Below are 15,084 nucleotides of genomic sequence, written 5' to 3' on the forward strand. Positions count from 1 at the left end.
TGCTAATGTTGTTGCTGCGACGCAAATGACACGGAGATAAATAAATCCGAGCCTCCGCGTTGTCTGGCGCATCAGCTGGCAAAACAGATGTGGAAATTAGATCAATTGTTATTATGCAGAGAGTTTGAACACCCTCGAGAGAGAACGGCTTACATAGTAAAGAAAGTGAGATTTGAGGTTATTCAGGAGATTTCCAGTAACCTGCTCTCTTCAGCAGATAACGACACGTAATGTACACCGTCGTATTATTCTAAATTCATTTGTTTGAAAGTTTATACATTACCAAATTACTAAATTAACTAATATGTAATGGCTGTCTGTTATCTGTTATGATGGTAGCACGCATGCTCAACAGTTAGATTAATGACGTAACTAACGCGTGTTCCTGATTGGTTGTAGTAAACAGAACATTCAACAAATTTCTTCTCATCCTGGCAGTCGTCGAGTAAGTAAAAGTGAATTGCCTTTTACGTAGACGTTTCACAGGGCACAGGAGCAACCTAGTTATGACAAACTATAGTACGTATTAATAAAGCCTAATGCGCTGACACGGCTCTACATAATAAATAACTATAACCTTTGAGTAATGAATAAAAATGATTTCCTGCCGACAAAGCAGATTATTACATTGCTGTTAGATATTATGAAAACAGCGACACGGTTATGTCGACTATGTCGCCGATGTTTCATTATTCTGGGCAGCAGGATAACATAATAGGATTTAATTAAGCCTCTATACCTGTATAGTTGGAGGCGATTGTATCTGTACCCAAATCCCGTGTATGCGTGCTTATACAATGACGAATTATGTTACTCAAGCTACCTACAATGGACAATGCGATTTCAGCTATTAATCAGAATACTGTATATTTGAAACGAGCTAACATAGATGTTTACGCCAGACATATATCGCGACAGCGAAACCTTATGCGAAACATTACGGATGGATAGTTACTCGTTGATTAAAATTTCAGCAAAGCACCTTGCACGCATTACGAATTCTGTATGGCACCATACATCATACACAGGAATTCAAGGTCTATGAAATAAGGAGCGGTGGCCGTCGCGCGGCGACATTTGTGTTGATAAACATTGATTTTCCCACAATCCAATGCGCTCTTCTAATGGGAATCACAAGTATGAGTTTTGACCTGGGCGCGACTTGAACTGATTACCGCCGGAGACTCCTACGATACCTTCCAATCATCTAAAAATACCAACGTCTCAGTACTCGTTGATCTGCACAACAGTCACAGTCGCCATCTTTGTTTATATGAGACCCGCATGCGTGTCGCGACGACCACCGCCTTTTAATAACTGGAACAGGCGTTTAGGATAAACTTTAATATAGAAATGGAAGTACACTCAATCATGAATCTTTATGATGGAATCGTGGAAGAAGTTATTCAATTTTTATTGATTAATTGTATTTTCGTTTTTACTGATGCGCTTGCATATGGCTATAAGGTCTTTAAAATAATTTCACATTTGTTTCTAGTTAGTACCCCTTGTATCCAAATACCGAAATACATAAACACTTACTGAGACCATGACCTTTGGCATTTTGGCTCGAAAATGCGCTCACGAGCTGCGAGTCTCATTGGGAAAATGGCCTTTGACCTCAAAATATATCAAGATATTGTGAACCGCACAGGGAATATATTCACCAGTATTAATGACATTAGCTATTTTCCCATGTAGTTAATTAACATTATATCAACATACATTGTGGCCTTGAACTTTGACCCTTTGTCCTGAAGTTTGTCGTATCATGTGGCTTGTATGAATGAATGTTTTCAAGTTTGAGGTTTCTCGCTCTCACCCTTGTAGCTCAATACTGAACATACATGAGTCAACAATGTGACCTTGACCATTGGCGAGTATTGCGAGTTACATTGGGAACACGTTTGGCTATTTGGCTATACACATACATAAACTGTGAATTTGGTCTCAACATTTGTCAAGGTTATTTAAATATTACAGGGATGCTGTGTGCCAATATCACTGGCTAATTTGTCTTATGCAGCTATATTACATAGGACAAAAACACGTAAACAAGTGATATAAACTTGATATGGCCTTTTGTTCCTAAAAAGTTGCTGTGTGCTTTGGATACCCATTTCCCTCCTTTACTTATGGTACAGGGACCCCGTTAGGCTTTAATTCGTACACTTACTGGAATAAACCTTGCATGGATTCAATACCACCCACTGAAACATTTAATAGCCCGTGAAATCTGAAAAACGAATTTTAAAGGATTTTAGAAACATTTTTAACAACAAAAACCATTGAGACTAAACTCCACATTTAATGGCTTCTTCGAAGCTGGTGATTTACTTATACATATATGATTTGTTTTGGTCGTTTATATCTTAAGTCAATATACTTTATTGTCAATGTCAAACAGGTCGAATGCCTTAAAGAGTGTGGTGGGAAAAACTTAGAAATTAATAAAGTATTTACAGTGCATGCACACGAGTGGAACTTGGCATTGCCATATAAATCACTACTCAAGCACGCCCTTGACAGTGTACAGCTATTTGGAAACCACAGTTATACCCGAACGTGTTTCAAGATTGCACTATTTGCACATTCCACGGAAAGCGAAAAGCCAATAGTAAATTACTCAAAGAATTCGTTGTTAAAATATGGCATGTACCCGGGATATTATTGAGAACCTCTTAGTGGGCAGCATCCACAAGAACAGTATAACGGTGTTCGTACCGTGCTGTAAGTTCCATAATATTGGAAAGACCTTCGGGCCCTAATTAACGCAAAGCATGGTTTCCGCGACTGATTCATCCACAGAGACTAGAGCATCATGATCGATAGGAGTGAAAACGTTAATGGGGTTGGTCGTCTTTTGTGGAAATTCCATGCGTCAATGTTTTCGCCTTCAGCAGATTAATGCCACACGTTGCACTAATCAGTATATAGTCTGATAAAAAAAACGTATAGGACTCAATCCCGTATAACGCTAAGTCACCAGATAAGATAAGAGTGAGAATGGGAATGGCACGAGCTTTTCACGCACATCATAATAGACATTGAACTCCCGAGTTATATTAGATAAAACGTTCGATCAATCATGTCACCTGTCTAATATAAAAGCCATCTTCAAATATAATGATTTTGTTTTTTTCCTCCATTATGTAGTATGCATATATTCAATGTTTAAATTTGACAATACATAATCAATTATATACAAATACCACTTTTACTATAGTACGGAGTAACCACGTTATAGTATTCCGGTTGATAGCGCAAAATAGCATAACTTAGTACGGACATGATAACGGATATAATAAAATAAGCACATAATCTGCCTAAAGCATTTATTTTATGAATTTGAAAATAGGCACAATCATGAACGAAGAATGCATGTTGCCTTCAAGTAATTTCCTTCTCTCTGTTGGATATAAAGTAGTACCAACCTGAAGTGGCACGTAGGTTGTTATAATATAGTCGTAAAAGTATATGGTAATTTCTTCGAAATGCAACTCATGTCTAATATGGTTCACAAGAAGCTCCGGGAATTTGGATTAGACAATCACTATGAGTGTTTGAGAAGAATGATAACGAACAAATTGTCAATATTCTCAGTATTGGAATTTTTCATCATGTAATGCACACCGAGTAATTTGGCAAATGAAGCTAAAACGATGTTATGTTCGTCACTATGATTCATTTTACCCAAATAGATTTCAAATGTAATTGAAACAAATAATTATGTATGCATAGTATATACCATGCAAAACATTTTGTAGAGTCGTTACGCACTGAAATCCAGTTAACAGCTCTACATCGCGGCTCAATATTTTGATTCTATATTTATTAGTCACCACCTAGATTTATTATTTGATTATGTTTTCTCCAATGTTAATGCTTCTCTTGGACGAACACGTGATCAATCCTTATATGTTGTCTGACATGTGTATGACGGGGTTTTGTTGTAATTCAATCTCAAACAAATTTTAATAAATGAATTTTGAATTTAATACTAAAAGATCACGATACAACATGATTATTAGATGTCACACTCTGATACAAGGTGATTTACTGGCCTAGTGCATATATCATGTATTATTGATGCAAGAATGGCCTAGCGATATTCGCGCCATGGTGCAATCATTTCAACGCAGCAGTGTGCATTCCAAAGAATGAATATACATTCATTAGAGATATAATTGTCACACTGCGTCCGTTTATTATGAGATAACTGGAATATTCTAACGCGGGGACACTATCTCAGATGACTCAATATGTTTGACGACTGTACGGATTTCATTTATAACACGATCGATGCACTATTGCAGTTAACGAATCGATCATTGTATGAACATTGTATGGCTATTCTTCGTTCGTGAATCATATAAGTCAAACATACCAGGATAGATGAACAAAAAAAAGGATTTTCCGAAAAACTTCTGTTTATTACAATTACTACAGCCTCTCCCTAATACATAGCAAGTCAAAAGGTTTGGACAAGTAATGGAAACTTGTTTTATTTAAGTAGTACATGAGGTCAACACAATTGATTTGTTGTTAGTCGCTTGATATGCACTGATACAATCACTATTCAAAGATGAGATGCATATCTTAAACTACGTTTTTAAATGTGCTAATGAAAGACATGTGAAATTATATTTATATATTAAGAAAGCTGGATATCGCAGCTTGTCAAAAATGATTTATGTAAAGAGCTTGGATTTAGGCAAAATCACAATCAAAAGATCAAAATCACGAACAAATTATTAGTACAAATTAGTGTCAGACTACTATTACAATTCCACTTGATCTACATAAAATATTCTGTATAATACATCAAAATACAAACATAGTTTCGAGGAGCAACGCAATTTGATGGTTAGTCGTATAGAATCACCTCTAATCATCTTTTTTGTAGCAGATTTTCACAGCTATTACATTAATGTTTTCAATGTCTGTCCAAAAGCTAATATTTCTCATACAAATGGACACTAGTTTGCAGTTCATATTAATTATGTAAATCAAATGCAGCTATATAAATACAGTTCTAATTATGTATTGAGTGTGGTCTACTGAAAATTTAATCACTATATCATTGGTTCAAAACAAGTAAAATTAAGTCAACCGTCTCTAACCGTCTTGTGTTTAAGTTGATAATAATAATATTATAATGATGTATATAGTTAACGGGTAGTTTTGATTGTGGTGTATTAACATCGTAGAAAGGTTTTATAAACCATTATTCCAACATTGCTTTACGTCTATATACTGTTACACCTAAACTGAATCACTCTAACGTCCTCTGGCAATATTTGTAATCCGACCATTATATAAATACGTTCGTTACGAGGGGTTATCGTTTCCACAACAGATTTTCAATTCCCCTGTCAGGTTTCCTGTTTCATATTGCTGAGGCTGGCGCGTCTTGAATCGTTGATTTGTTGTAAAGAACAGATAGCTCTAGTCACGGTGCTCAGCAATGGATAATTAATGATGATGTTGAACTTAACCAACAAGATAACAAGACAGAATAATAGTAATATGATAGCACATAAAAGATAGTAGAAGAAAAGACATCGACGTGACTGGGCCCTGATTTATAGTCCACGAATTTATTGAGTAGTGTATGACAACCAAACAAAAACATAATATTTTCGTAAGGATGACGTTTTACGATTAATCATTTTTTTTATTTGGTTTTAGTTTTTTAACTTTACGATTGAAAAATATATAATAGTATTTGAAAGAAAGTATCCACTACACCTTTCACTAATGAAACTAATTTGAAATGTTGAGTTCATTACGTTGAAAATATTATCGAATGTTGAAGTGGTAACAGCTTTATGGTGTGTGTGACGAATGAAACAAACGTAGAACATTCAACGTGGACATACAACTCTTCCATATGGGCTATATAACATTTCATTTCCAGTTTGTATGATCCGTAGACAGCCTCTGTAAATAACATAAGGGCGTTGGAATTTGAACAGTTTATGAAAAATCTTATCCAACAAAATCCTGAAATCAAATCTTCAAACGGCTAACTTAAAGTAGATTGGGATGCGGCTCTTGGGAATTATATCTTATATATGATAACTTGTGTTTAGTTCAGTGATTAAAAACCATGAGCTGCAGACTACAGACTAGCTTTATTGCTCTGATGTTTTACTGATCAATAACAATGATCACAATAATCATTCAACTTTAAACAAAGTGGGGATAATGTAATATATATGGCACATATGAGGGATTATAATATATCATATTGTATGTGTTCGATGGCAGTGAACTCTGGAATTGGAGGTGTGACACAAAACCTTGTTCTCACATGTTTATACCGGATCAGTGTTGCATATTCTTCAATTGTTATCCATTAGATATTTACTCGAACTGAAATGGAGAAGTCCACGTAATCACAAAAACAATGTAGGAAAATGACATTATATCGAATAAAAATGTATAGATATTCTGCGAGGTGCACATCCAATTACAAGATTCTAAAGGTAAACAACAAGCACACAAGTGGAACACAGTTATATATACCTCTTAGCACACTAAGTGTTTTCAGGTGTTTTGAAAAGAATCTATTCTCGTGCTTCACATGTGACACTCGCCATACATCAATACATAGTGCTTGATCATGAATAATGAGTTCGGGGCTTTTCGAGATCATTCGTTAATCCGAATTACAAAAATGTCTAGTTAAAAGACAACTCGTAAATCTGAAAAAAAGAAATTAAATTTATTTCGATGGATACATTTTCTGCGCAGTTTACGTTACAATGCATGACTTAGACTTCCTTTATATTTTAGCAGATATTCTGTTGGTATTTCATTATGTAGCATTCTTACACGGTATTCTCGGGTGTCTAGCAATACAGAGTTTACGAGCTAATACTACTTGAATTAATATTCCAGGTCTTTACTCAATACATCTATACATTTATATATAAAAATTTAGAGTAGTAATACACTATGTGATTAATAGAACTATAAATGAATGAATTATAAAAATCAGCCTTCATAGAATATGAGAATGTCATTTATATAGTTGACCTAGATGAATATCAAACATTGCGTGCAAGCACAGGCTTATTCGAGAGAGGCTTTATAAAAAAAACCTTATGGTTCTTGATGTCTTAATGATTTATCATACATGCACGTGTCTAAAGTAACGGTTTGTTGTTTTCCAGGATATAACTATCTCGTTTGATGTCTAACTATCATTCCTATTCTTATCAGCATTGTTACTGATAGCGGCAGTATATCTAAATGATAATATCTGTATGTATGAGAAAATAATAAATGGGAGTAAAAAATTAAATACAAGAGTTGGCAAACGATAGTGATAATGATATCGATGTCAATTCAGATATGGATGAGTTGGGGGTATTATGCCAGTTCACATGCGTTTTACATCAACTGACTTCGAGACCGACATCCTCACTCTGGTAGTTCCTTATAAGGTCACATCGTGATATACGGCATGAATGATTAGAAAATACATACTTACAACCTTAGTATAAATCCTGTGGCGTGACATGGGATCAGTGACAACACCGTATGCTATGCCTTTCATTTCGTTGCACAATCTTAGAATTCATTATTGAAATTAATCGGATTGGATACTATGACACATTAATATATTGTACATTAATCATTATTCAAGATGGTATTGGTTGTTTTTCAGAATCTTATGCCAAGTTACGTTTTTCAGTGAAATAGTTACCATGCTTCGATCTCAGTACTGGTATATATACTCAATAAAGTAAGTCAACGTAACAGAAAACAGTGAACATCAAATGACGTTCGAACATCTAGATTGTGTCGTAATATGGTATACCCATTTTTAAGCACTTGGGAACAAGCAATTGAGAACAGATTTCATGCAATCATTTTAATTAAGAAGGAGATGGTTGTAAAATATGCTCACGTAGATGGCAACCAGTTTCTATATGGTTGATGCAAGTCCCACTGTCAATTTCAACATTTAAACAATACAACTCAACTTGTCGTCATACAGTTATCTATTCACTTGTTTGTCAGAGTGTTATTGCATCTGTTTTATTATTTTTACGTTATTACGTCATATATTCATAGATGGTAAGATACCTTCTAGTTTGCACTCACAACAACACTGTTAAACTACTTTCAATATAACACGTCAACATACATCTAAGCACTGGGCCAATCTTTGCTTTGAAATAACAGGTCGTCCGATGTAAGAACGCCCTAGCCCTAGCGTAATCGTCGAGATAACAGGTCAATCTACGTAAAGACGTATAGGCACTGGGACAATCTTCATCAATGTTATAACAGGAAAACCTAAATGATAATCAATGATGATCGTCAATGGTGAGAAAAAAGGCAACCAAAGTTACGATGTCTAGGCACTGGTCAAATCACTATCGAGTTGAGTGCATTATACAGTCTATGCACCGTAACAGCTTTCATCAATGATATGTGATGCTGTCTAGGCACTAGCACACTCGTTATTGGTGGGTTAATAGTTCGACCGAAGTCATAACGTCTAAGCAATAGCGCAATCGTCATCGAATAAGGTCCGTGACATAATAATTAACCTTGAGTTAGTCGTCATTGAGATAACAGGTTAACGTAACGACGATCTGGCAATAGCAACATCGTCATCAGTAAAATAGTTATCAAGTGACGTGACGAAATCAAGGCATTGGGAAGTAATAAATTCTATGATTCCACGTATTGAGATCTAGGCCTTCGTTGAGATCTCAGGTCGGCGCGGGAAAAAACCTTCATAATCGATGATTAAATAGAACCATCTTGTTTCAAATTATATTCTGAAAACTATTTTCAAGACATGTTTACTACCTATTCAATAAAAAATAATATTCAATAAATGCAATTGCCTTTTCTATATAACACTAGAACATGAAAAACTGAATATCACGAAATAGTGTACTGCTTAACGGCATTCGGCAAGAACCTAAAGACAAATAAAAGGTTTTATGACGGTGTGGGTGAACTGAAGCGGCCAATAGTGTAAGTGTGTTAGGTGATTGTAAGTAAACATATGTGTGCGTGTTCGCAGAACTGTTCAATGTATTCACATTTTAATTACGTCTGAAATTATTGTATTGTTATTAGTAATTTGTATGTGAAATGTACAATATTCAATACTGCTTACGGCTCGTTGCAAATGTAAAGATTTTTTCATTGTAATCATTACGGTTTTTAGATTGTTGATATCTAATCGGTCTAATTATCATAACATCTCGAGTGAACCAACTGGGTCTACTGGGATTAAACGATTTCAATAAAGAATACACGAGGGAGCAACAACCTTGACTCTTAGTCAAGACTTTAACTCATCTAATACTATCCAATTTCCTGACATATTTACGCACTGTGTAGCTGCCAAGATGTATATAATTTTAAAAAAACACCGTGAATAGCTTACAAGACTTTACATAATTATGTAGGTTTTTTTCGATTTTTTTAATTATTGATTTCATATGACGTATATTCACCAAAACATTAATGACCTTCCCATCGGCAGCTGTAGCCTTTCTGTAATTACATTTGCCCTTTTTTGTCAAGTTCAATTTGTCATGATAGTGTGATTGTTGATATTACTCCTCAATAGATACGATGTTTTGGGTACAGCAATCGTGCTCCCCACATTTATCGAGATCATTTATAATGCTTTTTATTTATGAGGCTGTCCATCGCAATATTACTCGTGCGTTCATATCCGTGTATGACACCTTCCATTCATTCATCGAGAATATAAGGGTTTTGTGTTGCATTACGTCATGATGACTTTTGCATGTTTCAAACTGCCAAATTTAAATACTTTTTTTAATCAATTTTAATCTCAAACATTACCTCAAACAGCGCAATTATGTTGTGAGTGACCTTTGGGTTTAAACTATTCACGTTAAAGTAAATTTATTACGCAGCTTGATAATATATATCCAGACAATGTCACCGTGTACTGTTTCCATGACGAATGTACTTTCAGCGAATGTTTTATTGAGGAAGTTAATACTCCTACATTGAACTCGTCAGGACGGATAATTGAACGCCAGGTAGCATATGTGAGCAAGCGGTTGATTACCGCAAATATCTATTTGGTTAGTAGAACGTAGGCGGTAAACAGACAGCTGCGATTTTAATTTCCCTCTGTGAAATAGTACTTTCTGATATTTTCGTTTTCTTCTATAGCAGTGATGTTGTTGCGATACATGTATCATTCTACCCAGCGTATGAAATTACTGAATTTATATAGAGTTCAGTTGTTTACATACAGTAGCTGAGACTGGGGATTTGAATTAGAATGTTATATGAAAATTAGTTGTCATATAGTGTACGATGGCTTATTACTAGTTCTCTTTCCTGCCGTTCCAATTAGAACTATATATCTGAACGCGGCTGCTTGAGTCGGAATTGGCGTAATAGACATTCTGAAAATAAAGGAAGATTTATTACTATCTAGATGATGTGGTAGACTTTATTAACGATAATGCATTACATTAATTTAAATTGATATTATCTAGCATCTTGACAAAGTTACAATCATTAAATTTATTTTCCAACATTTCGCCAATTACTATTTTCTTATGGAATGATTTGTTATTACAATTTACGTCACTTGTGAAAAATTGTCTTTCACATTCATCAAGTAATTTAGGTACAAATATTGTCAAGTTTGAAATAGATCTTGAATTGAAGGAAGCTCATTTTTTCAAATAAATCATTTTCGTCCTGATCATGAATGTGAAAGATGTGTAAAAATTACCCTCTAGAAGCAACATGTTGCTATATATGACTTGGGTTCTGAACGGAGCAAAGACAATGCATGCTTAATATTTTCTACATTCCACACAAAAAACGCGTCTGTTACACGTCAACACTTACTTGTTCGCCGCAATTAAATCATTACATATTTCGACTTTTTTGAGGAAATAATTGTGAACTTGAGAGATCGTGTAGTTTACTAAAACTAAGTTTTTTCTAATCTGAGCTAATTAGTAGCTATTTCGTATGGCATTGATACAAAATAATCGCTACCGTTAAATGTCACATGTAATTGCTTGAACAATTTGAAGAAGCACGGGTGGGAAATGACGTGTATCACCACTGTAGTTTGGTCGATGAGATATTAAACATTGAGATAAAACAGGTGCAACAATGTATGCTTCGAAAGGTTTTATTTGAGGTTACATAAACTTGTTGATAAAATTATAAATTACCCGATACACAAAGAAACTTGGTCGTTTCAATGAGATTAAATATATTCAAGTAATTCTTAAATATTTTTGTAAATAGACAAATGTACAAATCGTGCAACAACCACCAACAATCACAATTATCCATGTTTCTAACTTACATGTTATATGAAAACGATATTTATTTTTAGTTCAAGACTACCGGCATATTTCTTCTCGTTGAATGCGCTCACAAACCCGGTAAATTCGTAACAAGTTCACAAGTCGAGTGTAAGGAAATAAATGTATTTATGCGAGGTATTATAAGTCAGTAAATCATTCAAGTGATATACATATTGCTCTGGAAACCTTATTTCCAATTAAAAAAAGTAATTGTGAGAGCAAAACACATATAGATACAAGTTTAATACTGCAACATTCCAGCAGCATGGTAACCTACAACCTTTGTTAGCCTGCAGGCGTTCAGCTATTGATCAGTGTATAGATGCCATTGAAACAATATGGTGCCAGCCGCTCAGATTTGAATATCAGTATTTTGGAAAAACAAATTATAGTAAGCTTCGCTTCAGTCAGATTTTTATTCATAGAATTATTTCTATGTTAGATTCTCCATATTACATTATGTCTTTATTTATAAAACACCTTCGTCATCGCCTCAGTGATTTGTTCGTCTAATTACAATTCAAAACGTTCTAGATTAAAAATATATTAATGTGTCGGACTTTTAAACGCAAATAAAATGAGGTAACGATTTGGAGCTTATATAATTATTCCGACATCGAAAACCATCTCACATGAAGAATAAATCAAATATAATATAATATTCAAAGTATTTAAAGCGGGAGGGTCGTCATCTGCGAACGCGCGGGAATTGAGTCCCAAGCGACGATAACAACACACGCTAAAAACGCAAAGGCTCATGGGTAGACGCTTGTTTGTAAACAATGACACACTATGACCATCTGATGCATGCGCAGGTGACGACTCCCCTGCTTTTAATAATGACTTCAAATGGTCGATTTCATTCAATTGAACTGTTTAAATGTTAAAGTAATAACTGTGACCTTGGATTGTGATATTCATAAAATGACTTGTACAAAACATGATATAAGTGTGTGGGTGTCAGTTATCATTTAAACTCACCTTGTCAAAGAATATAGTTAGTGCGTGTTCGAATTTCGTGTAACAAACAACGTATTGGACTCATGTCGAACACGACACGTTCCGACGTATGTGGCGCTTTAAGAGCACGATCCGCGCGAGTATATGCCGTTGCACTTTTTAGGTTTTGAGCGCGTGCGCAGTGACTGGTTAGCGAAAACCGCCCCCCCCCCCGAAGATAAAATTGCGGCGTTTTAGCTACAGTTGTAATTAAATATACACGTACATGTACCGGTTGATTAAATATTACTGGTAATGTGTCACAGCAGACCGCGTGCAGGGCCGTGCTGGTTGGCATAGATGTAAACAAATGACGTAATAGTGCGATGGCTTATACCTTAATAGGTCGCTCCATGTTTTAGGTTATATATAATTTAATATCTATATATCATGTCTTAGCTATACCAATTATAAATAATCCCTGGTGTAGTCAATGCTAATGCCCTGGACAATTGTAATCGTCTGTAGAAAGCTTTTCATGGATATGATTTCAATGATGCCGTAATTTATTCAGCACATCATAAAAAATTTAATAGTTTCTTTCAACGCAATTCTCACACGACCACTATTGAAGTTTTATTCTTGTGATAAATTATGCCTTTCAGCACACATTGCAGTATAAAAAAGCTTCATGGACAATGTACTTTTTATCGCAATTGTGACTCGGAAGACAATAAAAACAAAAACGGTTTTGAAGCAATGACGCAAATTCCTCGCTGGCGAAGTCGACAACGAAACTGAAGCTTCTAATTTTGATAATTTGATAGCTGAAATAGAAATCTACTTTTTGTGATCTACCACATGCTACTTAAACGATAATGCCATCGTTATGGGAAGCCGGCGAGCAGTTTGCTGTCTGCAACGTCTCAAAGTGCATCACCGTGATTGGGAGTGTAATATACGCAAGACAATCGGAGAGTGAAAGCCTAGTATGATTTACAGAATAATAAATGTACTGTGGGCAAGTAGACGTAAAATAGCTAATGTGTCAAAGACCGTTTTCTATTTACTCATTACCATTGACGGGGAATGCTATGATTGAGCTTCTCTTTCTCCTGGGATATCACAAAACGTTTTAATAATATGATAAATATCAACGGACACAGTTGGTGGGTAAAAGGAACGTACCAACGCAAATAAATGTTGCATACCACAATGTTGATTCAGTCTCGCATCTCCACATTCGAGCATTACAACATACCATGGCGTGTATTCAGATTTATTCAACACTTACTACATAGTAGTTATTATCGATTCATTGAGGCACAAGTTAGCTCAAATGAACACGGAGACCATAGTCATATCTAGGACATCCTAACAATCCTAGGTCGTAGGGGTGAACGACTACCACTTTTTTTCAACTGAGCTGCATTTTATGTATTTAATATAACACTATTTCGGATTGATGTAAATTATTTTGAAGAATTTTTGGGAGAGGAAAAAACACATTATGAATTGCTTACCGTTTAGGATGAGCGAATCTTCCTGTACGTGGAAACAGAGGTGGTGTCGACTCCCGAGAAGGTGGAAATGCCTCTCCTAAATGGTGCGCCATTTGTTCTGTATCTACTAAGTTCGATGTTGTAATAACCAACAACTGTATGTTTATAAGAGAGGCTGGAAATCAACGAGCCTTGATGCAGTGACAGCTAAAATACACACTTAGAGAAAAAAAATCCACTGGTTGCCACCTGAGTATACGATATTCAATCTACGAGCCTGCAGAGATGACAAATGAACACATATTGTACAGGTTACTTGAATATCGTGGACTGGTCCATTATATTACAGGTACCCGTAACTCAGTTGAACATTCCGCTCTCTTTCATTCGTTATTCACAAATCGCTGAGTGCATTATACATCGTAATATATGCAAATTGTGAACAAGAAAGATGTTCCGTTACCGAGAAATGAACCGAAGTTTATAATATGCTTGAGTTTGACTTAATTTCCTTCATCCGAATATTTGCTTCGTCTGTTGTCGGATTGTTTCCTATGACTTTACCTTCGGATGAAATTTGTTTTTGTGTGCGTGTTAAATTCAAGTCACCTAGTTACCGTTTCACGTACGTGTGACAACCGGTGCTGTACCCAACGAAAGCCGTCAATTCAACGTGACAAGAAATATCGGTTTTCGGATTACACTTTGACACAATGAGTTACTTCACGTGAAAATAATTTACATTGGTTACGTAGACGTGTATCAGAATGAATAACTCAGGCATTTGCATGTGTTGTATTTTAGCGTATTAAATGAAGGCCACTGTATCCATAGTTACACTACGACCTTCGTGACACCGCATTAAAGTATCTACATGCTAGGTCGCAAAGCTCTGTGCGATATTTGTATGGGATTTGAAAGTGTAGATATGAAATGGTCATGTCAAACTTCATGACATTTGCCCTCCGTTGTCAGGCTATGCATTGCATCACGGTTGTATTAGATAGCAGTCTAGTTTGCTGCATAAATATTTGCAATATTATTCGACCGCTGAGCTCACTGGAATTGCCGTTTCATTTTTTGTAATTCGAAATTATATACCGATATTATGTAAAACCATATACTGTCTTGGTCAAACTTAGATAAAACATGACCTACAGAAACAAAATAAACGATATAATCACATAATATTCACACAAGTAACTGTGCGACAATCTGCGCAAAGGAGTTCTAACTGAGTGTAAACCCCTAGATCTGATTCATTTCTATATATTGACAACGTAACA

At 35.4% G+C, this 15,084-nt stretch overlaps 1 protein-coding gene across 1 annotated transcript in view; it reads right to left on the reverse strand.

The window, feature by feature from the left end:
- The window catches only part of LOC100376781 (tumor protein p53-inducible protein 11-like), a 91,575-nt gene extending 77,498 nt beyond the window's left edge, over positions 1-14,077 (reverse strand). Inside the window, exon 1 of the mRNA XM_085496234.1 lies at positions 13,820-14,077. Within this exon, the coding sequence (XP_085352360.1) occupies positions 13,820-13,911 (92 nt within the window). The 5' untranslated portion in view covers positions 13,912-14,077. The remainder of the gene's footprint in view (positions 1-13,819) is intronic.
- Positions 14,078-15,084: the final 1,007 nt, after the last annotated feature.

This window comes from Saccoglossus kowalevskii, chromosome 1 (assembly GCF_978046115.1).
Source record: "Saccoglossus kowalevskii chromosome 1, keSacKowa6.1, whole genome shotgun sequence".
NCBI classification, from domain to species: Eukaryota; Metazoa; Hemichordata; class Enteropneusta; family Harrimaniidae; genus Saccoglossus; species Saccoglossus kowalevskii.